We start from the raw sequence: 27908 nt of genomic DNA, 5'->3' as shown, positions 1-27908 counted from the left end.
ACTCGCCGTGATTTATAAAATAGGGCCCTATACCAGGCACCAGTTTGGATACGGTAGACAGAACCATTTCAAAAGTGGCTCTAGATAAAAGGACAGGTGATAATATTTACAATTAAAGTATGGTTCAAATTAATGCGGAATGTTACCAGAGTTGCCTGGATCGATCGACGGATGGAAAGGTGCTCAGAGTCGGATCAATCCTCGTTATTCTTATGCTCGGTAGAAGTCGGTGTACTATCTACTGCACAGGATGATCTCTGAGTATTCCCAAACCATCAAATGCTATTTAGACCGGATTGAGCACTGGTGCATAAACTATTACCGGTCCTTTACGAGATTCCCTGGTACTAGATGCGGCCATTTTGCCATGAGCTACTGCTGCGCCAATGAAGGCGTATTTGTTCCTGCCTTCTCAGCTGCGTCGATGATGTATGACGCAGGTTCTTCTTTCACAACAACACTTGCTGTGTCGGGTAAAACGGCCTTCATTGTCGCCCCAAGGAACTGCCCTCATTAAAACGGATCGATGGTTTAATTTCCATATCCAGAATATAGGATATCATAACTTTTCCACTTTTATCGTTTTCCCCCACTTTCACGGTAGCGAATTTTTCTATTTCGCTATCCATCATTATAATAGCACTTTTAACACACGACTCACGTCAATGAAACTGAAAATTACTAATCTGTTCACTTTGTTGCTCATCAGCGACGGAAACCATCACAAAAATTGTACTTCTTCATTTAATAGAATCATCACAAGATGCTAAATCACTAACATTCGCTGCTGTGATTTCAAAGACCTGATTTGACAGTTCGTGTAACGCTAGAAGCAATTATGAAGAATATTCACAAAAATGCTTGTTATAGTTCATGATATTTGTCCGTACAGTCATGAAATCATGGGTCATGGTAATGATTTCATGAAATTTCAAGCTTATTGTTTTCACGATTTTTTATTCATGAAAACTGGAACAGATTTCTTTCCGTGTATATGCAAAATTTCATAAGAATTGGTTTTACCGGTCAAAAGATATTAACCCTCGAACACTCCGCCAACTTTTGTAATACAGTTACTCGCGCGCAAAATAGTCCGAAACCAAAGAAAACGTGTGCAAGGGAGTTTTGACTGGGAAAACTTGGTTTTAAGTTTATTAAACCATTGTAAGAGTTTCTTGAAATTGAAAGCTCTATCGTCTGGTAGAATTTAAATTTTGATTAATCCCCCTAAAAGTGAAATAAAAAATTTATTTTTCTTCAGTGTCAATATAACACATTGATGTGTTCTGCAAAGTTATAGAACATATTATTACAAGAAATTTTGTTGAAGACTGTAACCTTCTATCTCTGCAGCGAAGATAGAAAAATCTTATTTATTGTATATAAATTTGTAAAATCAGTTTTTCTATTTTTGCTCTTTTTGTAATTGCTGTATAACTTTTATATGTACTACAAAATTGTACAAATAATAAAAATACACAACTTTGCTGAAAATAGTATACCTGTATGTTTGCTTGTTTAGGAACTGTAGAACTTTGATTATAAAGAATGCCCCAATTTTGACTCCGAATTACTCGACTACCAGCAGCCGGATACATTTTAAACATTTTACATTTGCTGATAGTTTTGCTGCATACATTTTCCCAACAGTTTAAATTATTAATGCATTGAATAATTATGACATTTTGCGCACAATAAGTTTGTTGAAGAATATACGTTAGTTAAACAACGTTTTGTAACTTTATAACAATATGGCGTTGGAAAACCTACACGTGTTGTATCAAATACAACAGCGTGAGTAACCGAAGGTTAATAAAAATTGATGAAAATTATACAAGAAAACTCTACTGATGTGATTCAAATAGAATAGCCACAGAGAACAGACATACAAGCAAAAGGTCCCCACTTGGATAAAACTTATGTCAAATTAGTTGGGAAACTATAGTGATGATGTCGCTGAAGGCGCATAAAATTCTACACTAAACTCACAACAGCTAGCTTCTGGCGCTAGCATAACGCTTATAGTCCATATAAACTAGCGGCAGAGGAGCCAGTGGTTGTCAGTGTGCAAATCAAAAGAATCATTTAGTTGGGAAACTATAGTGGTGGTGACGCTAGCATATTAGGTGATTTTAATTTGAAATTTTATCCAACAATTCCCAAAAAATTTATTCGTGAATGGATGTCTGTTCTCTGTGGAATAGCATTACAGGAAACTATGCATAGTTCGAAAACCTATAAACTAGACCTTTACTAAACAATGTATATGTTAAAGAATAAGATTTCCTCTTACAGCTTACTTTTATTTGCACTTACTCAGATTAATAACAACAGATTAATAATAACTTACTTATCCTTACTCAGCAATTTCATGAAAAAAGAATCTATCAAAATTTAAGTGTTCTTATTTTGATCAAATTTTGTAAACTTATTCAATTTTCAAAAATTTTATGTAAACCAACGCACTGCGTAACGATAACCAATAGATGAATTATGTTCCGAAGCCGTGTCGATTTCTATCTCAAATAGCAAGTAAGACCGTATAACAAAGGTTCCTTTCACCACTAGGTGGATTAAATCGGGTTTTTTTTCTTCAAAACGAAGTTGTCCTTCATTTACCTTTATCATTGTGTGCATTATAATGCAGGTAGCACAAAATAAAGACATCGGTCAAAAGAGCGATAAAGGTGAGGAGAGACAAAAATTCAACTGCATCAATTCCATCGAAATTTATAGGTCACTGGAGCATGTGATAACGAACATAGTGGCGATTTTCGAGTAATGGTTCACTGCCGCTATTCGCATTACAGTCCCATTTTTATATTAAACTCCATAGAAAATCAGACTGTTATGCGAGTAGCGGCAGTTCAGATCATTATTGCAATTGAATGTTAATTCAAAATGCCTGGCAAGATTGTAGTCTAAAAAAGGACATAAAAACGTAAGGAAATTTGGTTTAAAAATTTAAGACCAAAAAAGTCATGTAATATCAGGACTCTCGTCAATCAAACTATAGTTGTTTAGATATCATCGTTAGCATCGGGGTATGATGCTGGCTTAACAAGCCAGTCGTCGTATGTACGAATCTCGACTGGGCGGTGCCGCTATGGAGTCAACAGGATCTTTGCATTAGCCCCGTAATTTTCCTGTACTCTAGTAACCGGCTGCGAAGTCTGTCGATATAGAAGGATCAAGTTCTTAAGGACGGTTATACCCGTGGCTTCGCTTTTAGTCGGAATAACAAAGTTCGTGCCGAATTTAACCGGACCGGACCGGAACCCGGATTTCAATTTTCGTTCCGATGTCGAACACTAACCAGGAGCAATAACGTTCTGTAGAGTTTGCCTTTATGCGAGTTGGCAACCTTCGGGACTTCAGCTGGTTACGTAATACGCAGAAAGCTCGATTCGCGGCTGCAATGCGTCGTTTTACTTCGCGGCCTACATCGTTGCCATTGTCACGAGCGTACCAAAGTATGTGCATCTCTATTACTTCATATCGCCCCCCTTCGGTTCACTTTGGCACCAACACTATTTGGACACCACCCACGATCTCTGCAAACAATTGTGTACGTTCATGGTAAGTCTCAATCTTGCCACTTCCAATTTAAAAGGCCTCTTCCACTGGAATACAGTTGACACGAGTCTACGATGATATCGACGACATCCGCAAAACCAAGAAGCATGAGAGATTTCGTGATGATTCCGTTCCTTTCCGCGTATCGCATCTTCCAAGGCAATGTTGAATAGTAGGTTACTGAGCGTATCCGCTTGCTTCAGTCTATCCAACATCAGGAAAGCTGTATTGAGCAGTATACACCCCGATAGTTTTTACATTGGAGACGATGTCCTCCTTTAAAAATAGCGCACAGCGTTTAGAAGTTTAGCCACAACTACTTTGTAACAACCGTGCTAGTAGGGACGCGAGCTTCGGAATTTACGCGGTTATGTTCCAGCATCTTTTTTTGCGCGTAGTCTTGGAGTTCATGAGGGTTTCAAACAAATTTAGAATATACGAAGTTTTTCATGCGAATTTCGGAATCTACGCGGAACGTATCCTTCACGTAAAAAAATCAGGGGTTGTGTACAAGACACGCCCGCATAGGTGACGCAGGACTACGTAAGTCTCTTTGTAGCGATAGTAGCATGTATCCAGGCATGTAATAATACGATGCTTCATGCATACATGATACATGCAGCATATATAGGGTTTGTTGAAACTAACTGTAGGTTGAAAAATTTCGATTATTTTTGAACGAATGTTAATAGCGCCTTAAATCTTACTTCAACATCAAACACTATTTACACATATATCATATATTTTGATGATATCAAAAAATTGTTATGTTAAAATGGCTTGACTGTGCTGCAGGTTGATAAATCCACATTTTTGTAAGTCAATAATTTATTTTACATCGTTTTATTCATTTTCATGATGGAAAGCTACTATATAAGTAAGTCAAAGGTGTTTGCAAAATATTTTGTACCTTACTGCCTCATACTGACGGACAAATAAACATTGGCATTACTACAGACCAGGGGGCCTTGCCTTGCCCAACATCAGGAACAACATTTCAGGACATCAAATTAGACTAGGTTCAATGTTCAAACGATAACATCGGTTGAAAGAGTGGGGTGGTTTTGCATTCCGGCGTACTTCCCAAGCACCGATATGAAATTGGTATAGGTTTAAACGTCGTAAAGAATCGTCGACCTGTTGGGACGAAAGGACTTTGTCACTTTTTTTTCTAAAAATAAAGTAATCGAAATCACAGCAAACAGATGGTGTATTTAACTATCGTCCCTGCCTGTGACGCAAGGCGATCACGAAAAAAATGTAAAATGTGAAACTTTTCGCTAATTTTCTTTAATTAGTGATTGAAAAAGAAAGTTATAATAGATATCACATAATTGCTACATCTGTTATGAGTCGATCGGTATATAAACCATGAAAATCCATTCATAATTGGTAGAGCTGTTAGCGTTCAAAATCTTTCATATTTTCGTGACGCTTCCTTTTTTTGGTTTTTCGGAATGACACCGGAACTTTTACTTATTGTTATTTCTTGAAACATACTCTACGACCTATTATCAAGTCTTATTATTTGTAAAAAAAAAACGTAAAGTATTTGCGATCTGGACAAAGAACTTCTGTATTTTTTCTGGCGCACTTCCCTGACACAGACATTAAATTGGACTAGGTTTAATCGAGTCGTAAGAAATTTGTTCGTACGAGTACATTTGCGATCGACCGCACTTAGAAAATATAGTTGCCATCGCCCACCGTACTATAAAAGTTAGTTACTGGAGGCAATTTGTATCGCAGCTACTATCATTAACACTTTAACAGAGATGGAAAAATATCGCTTCTAGCGATCAGAACATAGCAGCGATCAGCTTCAGAGACATCACTACTTGTAAGCGACAAATACTTTATCGCGATCTGTACAATTTACGACAAACCTCATGTCAGATCATGTTCATTGTATGATTGCGTTCTGCATTGAGAAACAACAGACACAAACGATCGGTTGTGTACAGTACGTGAAACTCAATACAAACCTGATCGTTAACTGTACAACAGGTATGTGAATCGCATTCAAGACCTGTACAACCCGTACGTGAATCGCAGGCAGTCTAAACCATTCTGGTTATTTGTGAACACAAAGCGAAAAGGAAGTGCGTAACCCTTGTCTATGCTTTTGGGAAACTGGATCACCAATAGTAAAGGAGCGAAACGTGACCTTTTTCGCCGACCATTTCAAACAGGTATTCAACGATATTATCGTATCTTCTGCACAAACTGTAAAAGCTAGTAATGTTGTGCCACTTGATGCTTTTTCGTTCGAGTTGCCCATATCAACGCTGACATCGGTAATACTGCTTTGGGTAAACGATTTGGCACCGCATCCAATTTTAGCTTGGTATAACTATCGGAATGTATAGCTCAAGTCTAAATGCAAGTTTCATGACTTGTATATGTAGTCGTTAACACTAATGAGAAAGCATAATTATCATACAGAATTGCTAAAAAACTGAAAATGGTGGCGTTGCGGTAGTGGTTCCTCTTTAAGGAGGGAGGGGTCTCAATTTACCATAGAAAAAATTCCTGCCTCCTGAAACCCCCACATGCCAAATTTGATTTCATTGCTTGATTAGTTCTCGAGTTTTGAGAAAATTTGTATTTCATTATTATGGGAGCTCTCGTCTTAAAGGCGAGAGGGGTCATAATTCGCCATAGAAAAGCTTTTTTGTCAGATTTCTTCACTAGGCGTTTTTCATATATCTACACGATTGAAATTAAAACTTACAATATTGTGAAAAGTTAGCTGTCACAGTAGGAAGTTTTACAATGCTTGTATATAGATAGTACAAGTTACTAAAATTGTAAAACCGCGGTGGCTCGACTCTAAATAAATAACCCTACTTACATTTTGAACGCGGAAATCTTTACTTCACAATGCTTCGTTCATAAAATATGAGTTTTTAAAGCTGACAAGAAACATCAACTTTTCCGGTTATAACTTATGAAAAATTAAGAGTAATGTATTTTGGAAATTACCCATCATTTAGAACATAGTTTTTCCTACTTGCCTTAAAACTTGTGGAAAAAATTCTGGAAATTTATTTTCAGATAATATTCTACCCAGGTTGTTCTGAAAGTTAGCCTAAATTCTAATTGAAAACTTTTTGTTCCACGATCAAGGGTGATAATTTTTATAACTGATGTAAGAAAACCGGAATGTTTCCCTCGGAATGTGTAAGTAAATTAGGATACCTACAAGTTAAGTTGTTAAATATTAAAGTCCATTGCATATGTTCACATACAAATTATCATGAAATTCTAAGATCAGTGGGGTTTTTGCACGATAATTGAAAAAATACCTGCATGCATGGTTTGCAGATATGCCTATGAGACGGAATGAAAGTCGAGCAAAAAAATATATTTCATATCTGTCTTTGCTATTGATTCATTAAAGAGCGAAAAGTTGACTTCGATAGAAAAGATGAATAAATTTTAAAAATAGATAGGTATAGATAGGTGTTGTGAGCAGCTCAATTGGATAAAGTCTTCACGCCCGCAAAGTTTCGCCGAATTCATTAAATTTGCTGTCTAACCCACAGACGAGCTGGCGCGAAAATAGTTCTTTACCGGTAGGTATGTAGGCACCTTACTACATTTGCTGGCAAACTATGATCATGATGATTCATAAAATTGTTGCTATTGCTGCATGGGGGGTTTCTCGTCAGATGCATTGAAATCTCTGCAGTCAACACGCTGCTTCTCTCAGCTACGCTCTTTAAATAATAGACACTTATACGGCGACCATCATCTGTGAGTATACATAGTGTATATGAGACCGGTCATTTTAAAAAGATTCCTCAGTATTAGCCGCGATTCCAATCGGTTCTGATCGTTATATTTCTCCGCGCCGTTCTATATTCCATGTTTCGGTCGTAGAATCTAGTGCCCGTGCAAATCGTGTGATAACTAGAATAAGCAAATAATAACCGGTGAAGCGCTATTTCAATCACGATGGCCAAGTATAGTGTTGACATGCCGCATGCTCAGGAAAGGTTAGCATTGTATTTTTGCTTCGAATGATAGCGTAAAAAGTGTAATCTACTCCAAACAGCGAGTGAAGTACCTCATTTTGAATACAATCGAGAATGATGAAGCATTTTAGTTACATGCCTACTGTGCAGATATGATGTTAAATAATCTATGATGTTAAATTAATTCAAAACAGATGTAATTACGGCTGCATTCAATTGGGTAGTCACTTAGCTCCAATGTAATCTTGTTTAAGCGTAGTATTATCCCGACAGTGTCGAGACGGTAATTAGGAAGTACGTGTCAATACCGGTCTATTCATAAAGGTTCGCGCAATGTGGAATCACCGTCGCTTAAACGTTATGGAAGATTGTGATCTCTCAAATTTTGTGAATTTTTATTTCAAGTAGCAAAGTAGCAGGTTTGTAAGTATAAATAATTAATATTGCTCTAATTTTTTTTATATTTGTATCCCAATATGGCATGTAGCTTGGTATTATTCGCCTGCTGTGATTTCACATAACATTGAATATTACGAAACATTATGTACAATTTATAACCAACCTCCATAAAGCCAGACTTTTAGTTTAAAGTTTAGTTTAAAGCCAGTTTTAGTTTAAAGCCAGTGGCGAAAGGCATTGTCAACATAAATTACAATTACCTAAATCAGCGTACCTTTTTATTGTCCATCTACAATGTGAGTTTCAAGTGCAAAGTAACTAGATTGAATTGCGAGAAAGGAAAGTATAATTTAATTTAGGTTAAAAGTTAGCTGTTTAACAGCGCCCCCCGACACGTCGCCATTTTTCGGTGACTGGAATCTAAACGTCAAAAGCATTGGGTGGGACCAAGTAGCTGGCAGGTAGCCATATTTTCGATGCCAACATGTTAGCGTTAGCGTAAACGAGATATCATATCATCGGTACTCTTCACACAAGTTAGCTTTTCGCCTGTCAGTGGGCCCACGATTCCTGAGTCCGCAGTGATGTTAGCTCTTCCCGAGCAGGAGCGAAGAGCACAATAACATCAAAATGTGTTATGGAAATCGAATAACACATGTCAAAATTTTGTCTTGTTTTGGCTGACATAGTTGGTAAAATAACGAAAAATAATATCAAAATTTTGCTCCTTTAAGACCAAAACTTGTGTTGTTTGAATAACAAAGCAATAACATGACTATATTCAAAGTTTGGAATAACATATTTTAGTAGGGTAGTTGATCCAGTAGTTGTGGTAGTAATTTTAAATAAAACAATTATGTTCATTATATAAAACCAGGTCTTATGAGTATTGGTAGTTAGACTACACCTTTTAAAATTAAAGCATTATTTGCTAAAATGTCGATTTTCTAAAATCTAATACAGCTATAGGCGTAGTTAGAACGCACAACTATAGGCGCCCATTTCTATAGTTGCGCTACAATGTTTTTTACACTTAGCAACCTAGCAATGTACACGGAATAACACAATTAAAGGAACACCAAACTTAATTAGGGGAACATTAGCGCAACTATATTGGTACAATATAATTGAATCAGCAAATTCATTTTTTTTCTTTATAAAACTTCTTGTACAACGAATGCAATTGTCGTGCTTTGTGAAAAATGCCTTGTGTTTGATAAATTTATATCCCACAAGCATTAATTGAAGTATATATACCCCAATAAACAAGAAAAAAGAAATTATATTGTGCTTAGCTGCGCGACTAATGAAGCGACTACCCTATTATTAAGGTATTGAATAACAAATGCAATAGCATATGAGATATTAAAAAATCATTTTAAAAAATATTTATAATCTAAAATCTCTTCAATCAATAAAAAAAATTATGAAATATATCGAATGTAATTTTAAGGCATTATAACAAAATCAGTTATTAAACTCATCTTACAACCATTGTATTAAATATCTACTCAATAACAAAATGTGTTATCAACGTATCTCCATATCTATTCAATACCAAAATATAGCATTATAACACAGTTTGATATTGTTTTTATATTATTTTGTTCTTCGCTCCTGCTCGGGTTGTCAACGTAAATCAAATGAGATACAGGTGCCAGTTAACTGAGTGGGACATCAATTCATAGAAATTTTATAGAGCGATCATTTTTGTTTGGGGCCAAGTCAGTAAGGGGGATATTGTCAAACAATATGTGAGACTATATTAGTGACATAGGGCATATTGTTGAATCTTTGTTTGTTCAAATTCAGCGGTTAATCTTAATCTATACCTATAAAAACGGATTTCTGTCTGTCTGTCCCTATGTTCCTTATAGAATCGAAAACTACTGAACCGATCGGCGTGAAAATTTGCATATAGGGGTTTTTGGGGCCAGGGAAAGTTTTTATGATGGTTAGAGACCCCTCCCCCCACTAAGAGGGGGGGGGGGCTCCCATGCAAATGAAACACAAAGTTCTGCATAACTCGAGAACTAATCAAGCAAATGGAACAAAATTTTACATGTGGGTGTTTTTGGAGACAAGAATTTTTTCTATGGGGAATTAAGACCCCTCCCCACTATAGGAGGGGGGCTGCTATACAAATGAAATACAAATTTCCTCATAACTCGAAAACTAATTAATCAAATGGAACATAATTGGCATGTGGGTGTTTTTGGAGGCATGAATTTTTTCTATGATGAATTGAGACCCCTTACCTTTTTAAGAGGGGGGGCTTCCATACAAATGAAATAAAAATTTCTTCATAACTCGAGAACTAATCAAGCAAATGAAACCAAATTTAGCATGTGGGTGTTTTTGTAGGCAATTTTTTTATGGTGGATTGAGACCCCTCCCCTCTTCAGGAGGTGAATAATGACCCCTCCCCCTTTTAAGAGGGGGGCTTTCATACAAATGAAATACAAATTTCCTCTCGAGATTCGGATCATTTCCTAGTTGCAGTCTGCATGCGCTCAAAACTCTCGACGGTGCATAACACGCGTCGAAGTCGTACGCCGCGACCCAACATTGAGCAGCTACGAGTCACCGGAGTTGCGCAGGAATACGCGCGGCAGCTGGAAGCAGCGCTACCAACGGAAGAGCAACTTGGCGCAGCAACTCTTGAAGATGGTTGGAAAGGCATTAAGATCGCCATCGGTAGCACTGCTCTAGCGGCACTAGGTACAATGAATCCGAACCGAAGAAACGATTGGTTCGACGGTGAATGCGAGCAATTAGTGCAGGAGAAGAATGCAGCACGTGCGAGAATGCTGCAACACCGTACGAGGGCGAATGTGGATCGATATAAACAAGCACGGAACAGGCAAAACTCGGTCTTCCGGAGGAAAAAGCGCCAACAGGAAGATCGAGATCGCGAGGCGATGGAAGAACTGTACCGTGCTAACGATAAACGGAGGTTCTACGAGAAGTGCTATGTGCCGCAGGCCGATATGTGTCGAGACTCAGACGGTAATCTTGTCACGAACGAACGTGAGGTGATCGAGAGGTGGAAGCAGTATTATGACGAGCACCTTAACAGCGATGTAGCTGAACATGGAGGTGACGATATGGCAATAGATCTTGGAGCCGACAGAATACCAGCCCCTGACCTCCAGTAGGTAGCAGAAGAGATCGGTCGGCTGAAGAATAATAAAGCGGCTGGGGCTGATCAGCTACCCGGCGAGCTGCTGAAATACGGCGGTGACGCACTGGCTAGAGCGCTGCACTGGGTCATTGTCAAGATTTGGGAGGATGAGCTACTACCGGAGGAGTGGACGGAACGCATCGTGTGTCCGATTTACAAAAAGGGCGACAAGTTGGATTGTTGCAATTACCGCGCAATCACACTGTTGAACGCCGCCTACAAGGTACTCTCCCAACTTTTATGTCGTCGACTATCACCATTTGCAAAGGAGTTCCCGTGCCACCACGGACCAGATTTTCGCGCTTCGGCAAGTGTTGCAGAAATGTCGCGAATACAACGTGCCCACGCATCATTTATTCATCGACTTCAAATCGGCGTACGACACGATCGATCGAGAGCAGCTATGGCAGATTATGCACTACTACGGATTTCCGGATAAACTAACGCGATTGGTCAAGGCGACGATGGATCGAGTAATGTGTGTTGTTCGAGTATCAGGGGGAGTCTCGAGTCCCTTTGGATCTCGAAGAGGGTTACGGCAAGGTGCTGGGCTTTCATGTTTGCTGTTTAACATCGCTTTGGAGGGTGTTATAAGAAGAGCGGGTATAGACACGAGTGGCACGATATTCACGAAGTCCGTCCAGCTTCTTGGTTTCGCTGACGACGTTGACATCATTACACGTACCTTTGAGAGGATGGCGGAAACGTACATCGGACTGAAAGCTGAAGCCAAACGGATTGGACTTGTCATTAATGTATCGAAAACAAAATACATGAAAGGAAGAGGTTCTAAAGAAGTGAATGCTGACCTCCCTCCCCGGATTCATTTAGACGGTGATGAAATCGAGGTGGTAGAAGATTTCGTGTATCTGGGCTCGCTGGTTACCGCAGACAACGACACCAGCAGAGAAATACAAAGACGCATTATGGCAGGAAATCGTGCCTACTTTGGACTCCGTAGGACGCTGCGATCGAACAAAATTCGCCACCGCACGAAGTTAACAATCTACAAGACGCTGATTAGACCGGTAGTCCTTTACGGCCATGAGACATGGACTATGCTCGTGGAGGACCAACGCGCCTTTAGTGTTTTCGAACGGAAGGTGTTGCGCACCATCTACGGCGGAGTGCAGATGGAAGACGGAACGTGGAGGAGGCGAATGAACCATGAATTGCATCAGCTGGTTAGGGAACCACCCATCGCCCACACCGCAAAAATCGGTCGCCTGCGATGGGCTGGGCACGTCGTGAGGATGTCGGACGACAGCCCGGTTAAAAAAGTTCTCAATAACGATCCGACTGGAACGAGACGGCGGGGCGCGCAGCGAGCAAGATGGATCGATCAAGTGGAAGGCGACCTGCGGACCCTACGTAGACTACGTGGCTGGCGAATTGCGGCCATGGACCGAGTGGAATGGAGACGACTTCTTCGTACAGCAGAGGAAACTACGGCCTGGAGCTGATTAAGTAAAGTAAGTCATAACTCGAGAACTAATCAAGCAAATGGAACCAAATTTGGCATGTGGGGGGTTTTGAAGGCAGGAATTTTTTTAATGATGGTTTCAGACCCCTCACCCCTGTGGTAGGGGGATAAGGACTCTCATACAAATAAAAAAGAAATTTTTGCGTAACTCAAAAACTAATCGAACTCGAGAAATTTTAGACTCTTTCATAACACATTAATCAATAACAAGACCACCAAAAACTATCAATAGTAACATTAGATAATTCAAAACCGTCACCTCTATCTAGGTTTATTTATTTTCCTAGATTTACTGAACTCTATTACTTTCCTTCAGCTGGGCCACCCCTCCGAAATGGTACTTTCTACGAAAAGATTTTCCGTGAAATGGTACATCCCGCGTAAGGTTTTTCGCGAAATGGTATTCTGCGAAACTCTATATTCTACGTTATGGTCAACCGAGAAGTGGTGTTCCGCAAAACGGTATGCGGCGAAATGGTTTGTAATGATGGCGAATATTTAAATGCTATCCGCTTTATTTTATCAGGCTAAGCAATGGGGGGAGTTGTTTTCTACTTTACTGTGAGGAAAATTTGTATATTAAAACACCCATGAACTCCCCACAAACTTGCAAAACTCAAGATTGTGACAAAGGTCATCCGAGATTCACGATTTATGTACAACACAGTTTAATTTGTGGCAATACGAAGTTTGTCGGGTCAGCCAGTCATCCTATATTTTCAACCCTTTGGAGTCGGTGCTTTATACAATTTACTAGCTAGTGTGCATAGTAAAATTGAAAACTACACGATCCGCATCTGCCATTAAATTGAAAAATTATTCAGGTTGCTTATAAATATCTACGCTACAAAAACCACGAGCGACAAGTAAAAAGAGTTCTGTCGCGAAAATCCCCGCATCCTTTCACCATGAAAACTACATTATAGCAAGTTCCATGCATATCGAATGATGGTAAAAATAGCACTTTCCTTTTTTCATGGGGGAACAGATGAACGGGCTTGTATAAGTGCAGTTTACCTTGAATTCACGTAACAATATCGCGCGTTTTAGGCCGTGGCCGGTGACGGTCTCGACCAACTAATCATTATATTTAAGAGAATACGATATATCGCGAATAACCGAAATTTCAGCCCAAAAAAACATTCGCCTCCCGTTTCACGTAAACACTTCGTGAAAAGCTAAATGAAAATTATCCACGTATTACGTATATTGTTGTGAAAAACATTTTAAGAGTAATTATTTCGCTTATACTTTTTCAAAGCGAATTCTTTGCAAACGTAAACAAACTGAATGAGACTTTATTTCACTATGCTAGTCATGTGAAGAACATTTCTCACTCAATTTTGTTTACACGTGCTTACACGCCGCGGCGGTTAAAAATCAGAGATGTTGTGTACAAGACACGACCGCATGTTCAACGTAGGACTACGCAAAGTTATGGTAAAGGTGCGTTTAGAATGGGCAATTTTGGCTACATTTGGAATGTGATATATTGCTAGTTTTTGCTCAATGTTGCTTCTGTCGCCACCTGCACATTTGTGATACGTCGCCATAGTTACTTGGAAACATTAACAAAAGTTAGGAACAACTTGCATGCCACTAGCTGCCAATCTAGACGCACCTTAATAAAAATACTTATGAGAAAATTGATTGCTAATGGAAATCACAATACTCTTTATTGACGGTTATGATGGTTCTGAAAAAAGAACCATTTTGAAAGTTTAATATTGACAGGAACGATTGGATTGGCTACTTTGTGCTGCAAAAAGCATAGTGTTATCAAATATAAAATTATAATTTTTACATCATTTTGAAAGCTACTACTATCCAGCGTCTCCACTACGTAAAAGACGTTTGATCAAAATGTTTGTCTTAATATTTGAAAGAAGTAACCGTAACTGCGTATTAGAATGGTCATAGATAGGCACTGTGAAATAGAAAAGATTATTAATTTTATGAATTTATTTTGCAGATCAGATTATTACATATTGCAGAACTTCGCATCGTGTAAATTATAAGCAATCTGGTACATGTTAAACCATTATTTTGAACAGCACGAGGCCGAAATCAGACATAATGATAATGCTGATTATTAAGTTTTGTTGTTTGGACACTGTGAATTAAAGTAATACAGTGGGATTTCGAATTTGGCATGGTTCGATTTTGGCATGCCTCAATTTTGGCAACAAAAGTATCCGTTTTTGGCAACACAAAATATTTTACTTTCAAAAATATTCTTAAATATCAGCCAGTTTCCGCATACATACTTTAAATGACGAAAAAAAATTACCCTAAGTGTGTTCATGAAAAAAGTTTGCGGTTATAGAATGTTTTCGAACAATAATATTTTTATTGCCGTCTTACTGAAAGTCGCCAAAAACTTACTTGCACCGCACAGATAGCTCTTGGCGGATTTTGTGAACATAAAAAGGTTGCAATGGTTGATTAATAACATTTAGTCAATTTCTAACGCATTTACATTCAATTTTTTTCATATCAAAAAAGGTCTCGATTTTGGCACGGTTTCGATTTTGGCAACATAGGCGACACACATTTGTTGCCAAATTCGAAATCCAACTGTATATGGTAAAATCATAAATGACATCCTTTTTCATACATATCAACCACATCTGATTTCCGATGGCAACGCCATCGAGTTAATATCGTTTTTCCGAATATTTTAGCTGGTTTGTTTAAAGTGTTGAAGGGAAGAAATCACATTGTCTCTCGTTAAGATAGTGGTGAATTCGAATAATTATTTTACCCCTCAGGCAATGGAGACATGAAAATTTTATAATTAAAATTTATTTGACTTTGATCACCACCAACATTTTTAAACTTTTATAATATAGAAGCTGTATGGTAACATCTCTACATAGATTTAACCATAATGAAAGATTCCTGATTTATATCAAACAACTCTAAGGATTTCATAATAATTACAATAGCTTTTAATTATCTCATGTGCCGCTGCAGCAGGACCTATTATGATTATAGACATTAAGTAACAGAGCTATACGTATAAACGTGGTAAACAGTAACGTTCAATCGACTAAACCTCGTGATTTTAGTCATGACCTTGAAATGCGGTCAGGCATATATGAATATTTTTTTTTTGAAACGATGGTTCTACAATTGATGAAGGGACGGTAATGAAAATGTAATGAAGAAGGAATTTTTGGCCAAAAATCCTTCTTCATTACATTTTCATTACCGATCCTTTACATATCCACAGCAGTTTATGATCCTCGTTTTGGGCAAAACGAGGATCATAAACTGCTGTAGATATGTAAAGGAGACTGAAGCTGATTTTTGTTTATAATCTCAAATAATGTCATATCGATGTTCATGTCATCTATATGCGTATTGAAACAGTAAACACGTTTGTCAACAAAGTAAAACAGTTGTGTATATATTTGTATCATCCTGTGGTGTAGCGATGACTTGATGGGATTACACAAATGCACGCATCATTACAACACACTGCACCTCATCATAACGCTTCATTCAAAGAATTAATGGTTAATCGTTAAAAAGGTGGTTCGTTGCGACAGAGCTGGTGTGGCTTATGTGTAGTGTACGTATTAATTCACTTTTTATTACTTTCCTAGCAATTGAACATGAATAAATTTAATGATGCTTTATTCCTGATATTTCAGAATTAATATCAACAAACGTAAGTTGCTACTCGTTTCAGGGCTAGCAGCAATCGTTACAATTGCTGTAGTACTGGGGCTATATTTTGGCCTGAAAAGTCGTAAGGAGGAGGCTTCACGAATTTTTGCTGGAGGTGCGGTAACATCAAATGGAGTAGAATGTGCCCAGATTGGAGCGGATATTCTACGACAGAATGGATCAGCCGTAGATGCTGCTATTGCAGTCCTATTCTGCGAGGGAGTTACATGCCCTCAAAGTGCGGGTCTTGGCGGTGGATTTTTTCTAACGCTTTATGACCGTAATAGCGGATCCATTCAAACATTGGACGCCCGAGAAACGGCACCAGCAGCTGCGACTAAGGATATGTATCTTAATAAATCTCATGCAGCAATCGAGGGTGGTCTTGCTGTTGCTGTGCCAGGGGAACTCAAGGGCTATTGGGTTGTTCATCAGAAATATGGACGATTGGACTGGAAGATGTTAATTCAACCAACTATTGATCTCTGCCGACGAGGCCATCTGGTCACGGACTACTTAGCTCGTATTCTAAAAGTGCGCCAAAATCAGATAAATAGTATTCCTTCCTTACGTGAAGTTTTTATTAATCCAAATACTAGTGAAACTTGGCGCACTGGTGATCGTATTAAGCGTTTGGCATTAGCGGACAGTTTAGAGGTAATTGCAAAGGAAGGTGCTGATGCCATTTATAGTCGCAATGGAACATTATTGCCAAAACTAATGCAAGATCTCAAGGAATTTGGAAGTATTCTTACGGAGCAAGACTTTTACGATTATGAGTATGTACCGGTTTGATAGAATTGCAGCTACATAATATTGATTTCTTTAACGCCTTTCTTTTTAGAGTTCGCTGGTTACCACCGGCACACACAAAACTGAACGACGGCCACTCAGTTTATTCAATGCCCCTACCAGGTAGCGGCCATGTGTTGAATTATATGCTAAATATACTAGACGGATATAACAACTTAGATGCTAATGATCCACTGACATGGCATAGAATAGTTGAAAGCTTCAAAAATGGCTATGGGTTGCGAACAAAACTTGGTGATCCCCCTTTTGTACCGGGCATAGAAGAATCTTTACGAAAGTTGACAAACAAAAACTATGCGGCATTTATCCGCGATGGAATCTTGGATAATACTACTTTTTCCAGCTTCGAACATTACGGCGCAGAATTTGCGAACGAAGAAGACTACGGAACGGCCCATGTGTCAATATTGGCGCCTAATGGCGATGCTGTAGCGGCAACTAGTACAATTAACTACGTGTCAGTTGCATCAGTTATCCATCAATTACGTCTGGTATAAAGTTGAATTGTTTCAATTCGGTGACTCTTTCGATTCAACTGTTAAATCTCTGTTCGTTCGCCCACTAATTGTGTATACCCGCAAAGGATCAAACTTCTTTTAGTTTTCTCCGGAAAGAAATTGCTTGATGTGAAATTAGGCTAAAAATATTGCCTAGACGAACGTGGGGTTCGAATGTTAGACTACGGAATATTAAACGGCTTAGTGGTGTAAATGGATAAACACGCTCAACCGGAGATTGGAAATCGTGAGTTCGAGCTTCACCTACGCTTGGTCAATAATTTTAGCCTAATATCAGATTTTCGGCGCATCTAATTTGTCATTATTATGCATTCGCTCTTCCCGGAGAAAAGATTGAATTTACGTTACATCGACCGCAAGGTCTTCCGAAATTTTGTTTAATTTTAATTCAAAACGGATGTATGAGAGAGGAAATATCATCATTTTAAAATTTTAGTTTAACGCATTTGAGGTTGAAGAAAATATCAGCTAACCTGAAAGATGTGACGCCCGAAGTATCCAGAAGAAACCTGTGACGGATAACAAGTCGTGTCTATTTTAATTCCTGTTTTTACATTACCGAGTCATTGCTGTGTCGAATCGGATGCTGGAATCAAAGTTAAATGTTGGGGTATTTTGGTTATTGGTTAGAGTCAATTTGAAGATGTATTTTGTATTTTTTGAATGCAAAATTAGTGATTATCATGATGTTGGCAGCTGGGTGCGTGGATGTTCTCTAGAAAACAGTTCTTCACTGTCGGTACATGTCGGGATCCAACGGAATATCGAAGAACGGATTTCAATGATGATTTTGAAACTTTAGGTCAATATCTAAATTGTGACGTGGGGGCTCCGTAGTCGCAAGGTTACCGAGTCTGCTTTGACAAGCGAGTGGTCGAGGATTCGAATTCGAATCTTAGTAGAATCAGGTCAGCCGGTGGCTATAAAATGAATTAAGTCATTCTAAAATGACTTTAGCATAGGTTGACCAGACGTCCCGGATTGTGCGGGACTGTCCCGAATTTGGATGGCTTGTCCCGGATTACCAAACGTCCCGGAAAATGTCCCGCATTGATTAATTTTTAAATCGTGCCAGTTGAATGCTGAAACGCTCAGAGGAATGCTACAGATGAGTTCTAAGAGGTTTTTAAGAAGTTCCCTATTTATGAATTATTGTTGAGACAACTGCATTCAACTGAAAAATTTGAGTTATTTTGTAATATTTGCCTCTAAATAACTTTGTTATACCGTGAACCGCCGTACATTTGAACGATTGCTCAGCAAACTAACGCGGTTTGTTTTTCATTTGATCAACTGGCGACCTTACATATGCTGCACTTGTATGAATTGGCCGCCCTGCTATTTTTTATTATTTTGGCGTTTTGATTTAGTTGGCAATTATACCGGCGGCGAATATTTCGTTCTCCCAGCAAACTTTTATCAGAATCGTCGAGAAAACAAATATGGAGGACGCTAGATCAGTACAAATAAAATTTTACTGGACACGTCGTGCAAATTAGCAGAATTCAAATCAAAAGTGTTAAGATTAAATACTGGCAAACGAACGGAGGTCCATGGTATACTATAGTAGAAGCAATTTAGCAAATAAGTCATTCAAAATGTCCTGCCGTCGGTCGTCGTCGTCAGCATGATGTCGGGATGGTTCGTGCTGTTTTAAACAATCATCGCCATACAATTTGATCTTGAGCCTCTCGTCGTCAGCTTCCCAGGCGTCTTTCGACGTGGTCGAGCCATCTGGCACGTATGGTCCCCCCGTCATTCGGCATTACGGCGTGTCCGGCTCGTAGTCTACCGCCTTTCGTCAGATGTACGATGGGAATCTCCCCAAGCAATGCCTTATGATTTATATGCATACGCCACTCTTGGCATTCACTTTGTACTCAACCAAATACGGTTCGCAGCACATGCCGCTCAGACACGGCAAGGGTGCGTATGTCCACCGTGACCAGCATCACAGATTCAACTCCATAAAGAACTACTGGTCTAATAAGAGTTTTGTACATTGTCAGTTTCGTACGGTGGCATATGTTTCTTGATCGTAGCGTTTTGCAAAGAGCAACGTCAGCTTGCATTCCCACGTGCATGCGGTGCTGGATTTTTTTTTACTAGTGTTGTCCACGGCCACCAGTTATGTCAAATATGCGAACTCACTACCACTTCTAGTTCGACGCCGGCTTACCGGGTTACCGGCATACCGTCCGTGGGATTCGCGCACTTGCCAGTTTGAGCCTTTTCTTTTCATGTATTTGGGCTCCGTTGCATTTATTTTTAGCCTAAACTCCTCGCTTTCAGTCTGAAGTAGATTGCCCCCGCCGTCCCGCATTCGTCCAAAAAAAATCTGGTCACTTTACTTTAGCATGAGTTTGTTCTTAGGGCCCCCATGCTGAATTTTAAATTACCCCGTTGAAGCCTCTTGACAGTGCAAAAGTCACTCCTATAGTTTAAGTGTGGTACCGGGATGACCGGGAAGAATGACGCCAAGGAGCAAGGACAGATATAATCAACATGGCTATAATATAGGATTAGTACTGGGAGTGAGGAACGAGTTGTTAAAGTAGACCCAGCTTTGAGGAATTTAATAAGCATATCGCTCACTGAATAGGGATCATAGCAAAAAGAAATGCAGTTGATGCACGTTTCGTCCGATGAAATAACATGGTTTAGACTAGAGGAGAATGCTTTTAAAGTGTCGTACAGCGATGAACTTTCCTTGTGGCAACCCTATAGTTTTTGCAATAACTTTTCAACGAGATCAGATATCGAAACATTCTTCTGGCACAACGTTTCTGAAGATATGAGACTCTCAAAAATGTAAAAAACAAATTCGATTGACATTTCTAAACTTAATTTGTAAAATAGAGAAGAAAGCCGAATGCAACATTCGATCAAGAGCTTTTCGAAGGAAAAATGTAAATTCTTATGCCAAATATCAAGGAACCTGTTATAGAACAAGCTTCATATACATATTTTTCATTCCACCTCTAATCTACTATAAAGAACCAAAGTAGAATAGTGGTTGGAATCATAGTATTATAGTGCAATAAAATGCTTAGTTTATAACGTTTAACCACGACGACGTTTTTGATTTACGATCAAATCACCTATAGCACCACAAAAGGTTAACAAACAATTTTTATTGACTTAAGTGCGTTTCGGAAGCAAACTATTGCAGCTGACTTCTACGTATCCTATTACATTATTTTCTTCCAATTTATTTGCACACTTGGATTGTCAGATGTCAAACAATCTAGACTACATTACATAGACTTTTTTCTAAAATGCTTCCATAACACTTGAAGAATGTCGCATGCATGCAAATTATACGTAGCAAAATATGTTAGCTCTTAACTTCAATGTTATTTTTCAAATTGTGATCAACATCTCATGAAAATTAGTTAAATTACTTAGACAAATTCTGGAGCGCAATCCTTTATAAATAAATCAATCATTTTTAAAAATGAAACTCCTGGATCAAAAGTAATTTGCTATACTTGTCCAAAGTAGCCTAATAACAAAATGAACGTATATTTGGCATAACAAGGTAAATAAGTAAGTATATTACTGCAGTTAATATTATTCTTAGTTGTAATTCAATGATGGGCTTATGAAGAACAATTAAGAAGACGTTGCTATTTGAACAAACTTTTGAACGATTCTTTGACGGCACGTGATGGGGAGAAATGGAAACCAGTTTTCGATTCAGCATCTCGAAAAACATAAAATCTCTTATGCATTTGTGTAATTTTAATTTACAACAAAAAAAAACTATCAATTAACAAATTAATCTTCATCAATACATTTTAGTGTCATTATTGCTTATTGGAAGGAAAATTGTCCAATCAATTATCAATAAGTGCGCAACCGCTCATAAAAGTGCTATTTTAGCTTAAATCGTGTCGGTCTCTTCGGCGCACTTATTGCTTGGAATGTAACGAAAAAGTGCGCTGAAGATGCCGAAACGATTTAATGTAAAATAGCACTTTTATGAGTGATTACGCACTTTGGATGGTACAATTTTCCTTGCAATTGGCAATAAAACATTTCATGAGATTTGATTCAATCGGTTGACAAACCCGGTCCAAGAAGTTAACTCTCTTTAATACACAACAGTGGATTTTATTTTCAACAGGCAAAACAAGCTGAGAGTTTGAGAGAAGAATTCATTTTTTTATACCGGACGTAATTGCTGCAAGTGAAAAACAGCTAAAAAATAAAATTTGTTCATATTTTTAGATTAGGAGCAATGATCCGTTCGCGATCTACTGGCATCATATTAAACGACGAAATGGACGATTTTTCAATCCCTGGAACGGTAAACTCGTACGGTTTGAGGGCATCTCCCTCTAATTACATTGTGCCGGGCAAAAGGCCACTATCGTCGATGTGTCCCACCATAGTAATTGATGAAAAAGGTGACGTGCGAATTATCGCCGGAAGCGCCGGAGGTTCAAAAATTACTACCGCAACGCTGCTTGTCATTCTGAGGCATCTGTACTTCGGAGAAGAGTTGGAAACTATAATTCACCAACAAAGACTGCATCATCAGTTGGCACCGATGACGATTGAGTACGAGCAGGGATTTAACCAGAATGTGCTCGACGGATTAATTGCTCGAGGGCATCAATTGAAACAAGCAGCACCAGATGCCGGCTTCGCCGCAGCCACAGCAATTATACGTGATCGCAATGATAAACTTTCAGCTACTTATGATCCAAGGCGAGCAGGCAGTGTTCAAATAATACAGGACTTATAATTCGTACGTGTAGATATTAGGTGATTTTTCAAACGTTACTCGTGATGGATTTTGTTCTGCTGATCGAAGAACAAATATGACTTTGAAGGTGAATGCCCTCCAATATTTTCGTGGATCGTGGATGATGACAGTTTTTAAGTGCATGCTCTAATAATTAGATCAAAAAATAAATAAATCTTTTATACAGAGTTAGTTCTTTCTTGCTTTAACAATTTAACTTTAATTTAAGCTAGCATTTAACAATTGCAGAATAGGACAACTTTTGGTTGTTATCATGTATGCATGCATGGGGGATGAGCCACCATTAGTTCAAGGTGCTACCAGTGTATGTGGGTAGAGTTACAGTAGATCCAAATTTGATTGTCATATGAATTTCACGCTAATACTGTTGCAGAAGGACCAATAGTGGTTGGGCGGACCCATAAACAGAAACACTTATGCGCATTCCGGATTATAAAGGTCTCCTTCCAGCATTAGCATCTTTCCAGATAACAATCAATTTCGCTGCACCAGCTTCAACCCACGTAATGGTTTGTTTGTTCGAAGAGTGCAACATAAATGTTTTTTTTTTTTTTTGTTTTGATTATAGTCACTTTAACCAGTTTGGGTCATTCGTGACTTCTGCGGGGTTGCGATTAGAACCCGGGTCCTCGCCGTGAGAGGCGTGAATGCTAACCACTACGCCGGGACTGACCCCCAACATAAATGTTGTTTCAGACCTTCAGGAGTTTCCTCCTAGTGATTTCGGTTGACCACTCACTCCATCCTCCAGTCTTCCACTCATATGATGCCCCTGTATTTCCCTCCCTTGAATTTATCATTTAATGAATGATATATAGTTTAATCACATGATATATAATGAAATCAAATAAATGTAGATAAAAATAGAACGAGCTCACCAGCAGTCTATTGAGTCAAATATAGTTGCATCACTTGAGTTTCCATCTTATATTAATGTAAAAAGCAAAGCAAAGCCTAGGTGCTACATTCTTCCGTTATCGAAAATTAACCTTCTGTTTTTATACGACAAACTTCGCAGCCAGCTGCTAGAGTACAGGACAATTGCAAGGCCAGTTGCTACGATCCTTTTGACTCTAACAGCCTCTCCCAGTCAATATTCGAACATACGACTAGTGATGTCCGATTACTTCTCGATTAATCGAACTAATCGATTATCCGCTAAAATAATCGATTAATTTTTAATCGATTGCTTTATGTTCCGATTATTAGATAATCGATTAACTGGCCGATCGATTATGCCGGATTATGTAAAATTTTATTGTTTGACAATTTCTAACAAACTTAATTATTACAGTGGCAGGCGCTTACCTTCTAAATTAACCACACGCAATCAGCCAGTTCGTTGGTTTCGAGGTACGATGCTGATCTAAGAAACCAGTAGTCGTATGTTCAAATCTCAGCTAGCCGGTGCTCCTAAATAGAGTCAGTAGGATTGTTGCAATAGCCCCGACTAGACAGTTATCTTGTCTGTCGTTAAAGATGGGTCAAATCTTAGAGAGGATGTTTAACCCCAAGGCTTTATTTTTATTCATCCACTTTGCACGCAGTAGGCCGGTTTAAATACCACGCTGAAGCCTAAAAACCAAACTAAACTTAATCTAGATATTAACCGTGCCACCGTCAAAAGATAATTCGAAATTTGTCAGTCTGTCAGACACGGAATTTTGTAAGGAATTTTTAGAAAACTGGGTAATACCCTTCGTCTTTTTCTATACAAAAACCAAAAAATGCGGTATCCTCAATTTCTATGTAACTAGCCTAAGTCTGACTGCACATTCCAAAACACTAATGGACAGTACTACGGGACGCAAAGTTATTTTTTGGTGTCGGGGACTGTAACGAGGTTACAAAATAAATAAGGTGACAAACCCTATTGTCCAATCCCACACACAACCTTCACTAAAAGCCTGTTCGCGTATCGCGTTACCTGCCGTTATCCCCGAAAAAAGGTTAGGGTACCGCGACAGTAAACAAACCCTGCTAATGCTCACCGGATGGAACCTGGCGAAATTAGCCGAAGCTGAATCGTCAGTCCCGTCGTAAAGTCATGTGCTTGACAGGCAAATTAGTCTGGGGAATGAGCGATTTTAAAGACAACCACCTAAGAGACGACACGCAAGATTGGAAAGAGCTAGAAGGTTATAACCAATCGATTATTTCGATTAATCGATTATGCAGCGCCGATTAATCGATGTCGATTATTGGTCGCCTAAAAAGTAATCGATTATTAACTAATCGATTAACTGAAAAAATCGGACATCACTACATACGACGACTGGCTTTTTAGGCCAGCATTACACCTCGAGACCAACTGGGAGGTATACTTATATCAATCTATATTAAAAAATATAAAAAAAAAATTAAAAAAAATACGGTCAATATTTCCTCTGTGCAGTAGGTGTTAATTTAGCTAGAACGAAACAAATAATTAAAATAATATATGTACGGCCGAGTGGATCAGCTGTCTGACCAATGCCACAATTTTGATATTAAGCGACCGGGACACGCGGCATCGCACCCCATTCCACGTGGAGGCGCTAGGTAGGAACTTGGGATGGCTAGACCTATGTTGGACGCATCTTCATTGCCTTCCCCACTTCATTTCCGTACAAATTTTGGTTGTAATCATTATGAATAAACTAGTTGAGCCCGAATTTTACGATCCGCAAATCATAAACGTCTGTCAAGAAAGCTGATACATTCTATTTGCCAGTGTTTTTTCAATGCTATTTAGACTTTGTAGTAGTTCTTTGAACTTTAGTTTTATTTGAATCAAAGTATCCGAAGATCTCTTGATCAACACAAAAACTAACATTGCGTAAACGAGATATATCACAGTTATGCCTCACACAAGTTAACTTTTCAGCTGTCAGTGGGGTCCACGACCGTGAGCCCGCAGCGATGTTAGCTCTTGTCAACACTCGAAGTACTCAAGTGCGGTCATGTGTTGCGAACCAAGCCATTTTAAAAATTGAGCAGCCTTCGCACGGACGATGGAATTAACGTCAGTGTCTCATCTGTTTGTTTGTGATTTTAATTTATCTTGTAAGTCCACGTCCATGTAAGATTACTGACAATTACCGGACGCATACTTTGCCGTGTATACGTTCAAGTAAGGGAATTCAACAGCTATGAATTCTATAGCTAAATGTGCTCTTATAAAGGGTGTCCCACATCAAATTGCATCACGGAAAAAACGCTGTGGAAAATTACCTAGTTGACCGATTCTTTTCAAACTTTAAGACAATAAAATATAACCTATTAGTAAGTTTTGGCATATGTATTTCATTCAACTTCAATACCATAACCGTATGCTCGCACCTTGCACTTAACTCCACTTAGAAGGTTCTGTAACGAAACCCACTTTTTCTTCATGTCTTCCTCAGATTTAACCTTCATGGGTTGTTTCCGCAGTGCCTACTTAATTATAGCCCAGTATTTTTCGATGGGCCTTATGTCCGGTGCGTTGGGGGAGCTCATGTCCTTGGATACGAAAGTACCCCGTTGGCTTCGTACCACTCCAGAGCATCCTTTGAATAGTGGCAGAAAGGAAGATTCGGTTAGAAGATAGTTGGGCCCTCGTGTTGCTACAAGACAGGAATCAAACGCTTCTGTAAATACTCCTTGAGGTAGACTTGCCCGTTTACAGTGCTTCCTTCCTGCTTTGGAACATCAAACTTGTGCTGAGCGGTAAAGAACAGTTGCCCCGAAAGTTGCCTGAAGTCGGCCTTGAAGTAAGTTTGAGATGAGACATTGAGACTTCGTCAGCATCTGGGTGTACAGTTTCCGAGCCCGTGACTTTCCCACCGTATTTTGCTGTTCGTCACGATTTGGAGCTTTCTACACTTTGTACGTATGCAGACCCTCCCGGCCCCTGGCTCTCTGAACGGAAGACTTGGGCAGTTTCAACTTTTTGACCACATCCCTGACCGAAGCACTGGGATTCCGCCTAAATACTTTCACGACACGCTTGTGATCCTGATCACTAATAGAACATCCATTCTGACCACATTTCTTCTTTCGTTCGATGCTCAGAGTTTCGTGGTAACGTTTAATCACACGACTCACCGTTGACTGCACGATTCTAAGTTGTTTTTCGATGTCCCGACGAGAGAGTTGAGTAAAGAAAAAGACTTTGTGAACGTGTACTGTCATAATGAAAATCCTAACATTTCGATAGGTCAAGTTGTAAAAAAAATGGATTTGCCCAAATGTACAGTACTTACTTTACTTAAATACGGTCTTTCATCGATCCTCCGCATAGCGAATTAGGGTCCTCCAGTACTGTCGGTCCTAGGCCATTCTCCAATCCCTTCGAACACCAGCTGACCGTGCGTCGTCCTCGACAGCGTACAGCCATCGGGTGCGGGGTCTGCCTCGAAGTCTACGGCCGCTTCCTAGTTTTCTGCTAAAAATAGCTTTGGCTACACTTTTGTCGGGCATTCTGGCCACGTGCCCAGCTCACTGCAATCTGCCACATTGTATTACCTTCACTATATCAGCATATCTGCATACTCGATACAAATCGTGGTTCATGCGTCTGCGCCATGCTCCGTTTTCCATTTTGCCACCAAGTATTGATCGCAGAATTTTACGCTCAAAAACTCCAAGCATTCTTCGGTCAGTTTCCGTTAGCGTCTATGATTCATGTCCGTACAGGGTCACCGGAAGGATTAGTGTTCTGTATACCGCCGGTTTTGTGCAAATTTGTAAATTACGAGACTTCAGCTGGTTACATAATCCGTAGAAAGCCCGATTCGCGGGTGCAATTTGTCATTTCACTTCGTAGCGTACATCGTTGTCGCATGTCACGAGCGTACCAAGGTATATGAATTCCTCAACTACTTCATATCGTTCCCCATCCAGCTCCACCTCGGCACCAACAGGGACGTTTGGACTCAAACGTTTCCTGCCAGCAATCATGTACACTCAGTCTTTTTTTACACGGGGGATACGTGCTGTAAAAAAATCGCGTTAATTCAAAAATCGTCATAAAATAAACCGTGTTAATTCAAAAATCGACGTAAAAAACCGCCGTAATTCAAAATCATTGAAAAACCCAAGTAGCACACTTTTGTCACTTCTGGTTGCCGCAACCTATTTATGACTGAAATCAGTCATTAATCGGTTACCACAACTAGTTTATAACAACTGTGCTAGTAGGGAAACCGCGTTAATTCAAAAAATGATGTAAAAAACTGCATTAATTCAAAAATCGTCATAAAAAACCATGTTAATTCAAAAATCGTCAAAAAAACCGCCGTAATTCAAAATCATCGCAAAAACCGCGTAAATTCGAAAAATGATATAAAAAAACTGCATTAATTCAAAAATCGTCATAAAAACCGTGTTAATTCAAAAATCGTCAAAAAAACCGCGGTAATTCAAAAATCGTAAAAATAAACCGTATAAAAAAAACTTGAGTGTACTTCATTTTGGCGGTGTTAATGGTAAATCCCAATCTCGCTGCTTTACGTTTAAAAGGCCTAAAGGCCTCTCATACGTC

At 39.1% G+C, this 27908-nt stretch overlaps 1 protein-coding gene across 1 annotated transcript in view; it reads left to right on the top strand.

The window, feature by feature from the left end:
* Window positions 1-27908, top strand: part of LOC128742125 (glutathione hydrolase 1 proenzyme-like) — an 86793-nt gene that overhangs the window by 44479 nt on the left and 14406 nt on the right. The window contains exons 2-3 of the mRNA XM_053838353.1: window positions 16282-17076; window positions 17142-17567. Of these exons, the coding sequence (XP_053694328.1) occupies window positions 16282-17076; window positions 17142-17567 (1221 nt within the window). The remainder of the gene's footprint in view (window positions 1-16281; window positions 17077-17141; window positions 17568-27908) is intronic.

Source organism: Sabethes cyaneus, chromosome 1 (genome assembly GCF_943734655.1).
Source record: "Sabethes cyaneus chromosome 1, idSabCyanKW18_F2, whole genome shotgun sequence".
NCBI classification, from domain to species: domain Eukaryota; kingdom Metazoa; phylum Arthropoda; class Insecta; order Diptera; family Culicidae; genus Sabethes; species Sabethes cyaneus.
Note: the sequence above shows the minus strand (reverse complement) of the source record. Positions and strands in the feature narration are given on the sequence as shown.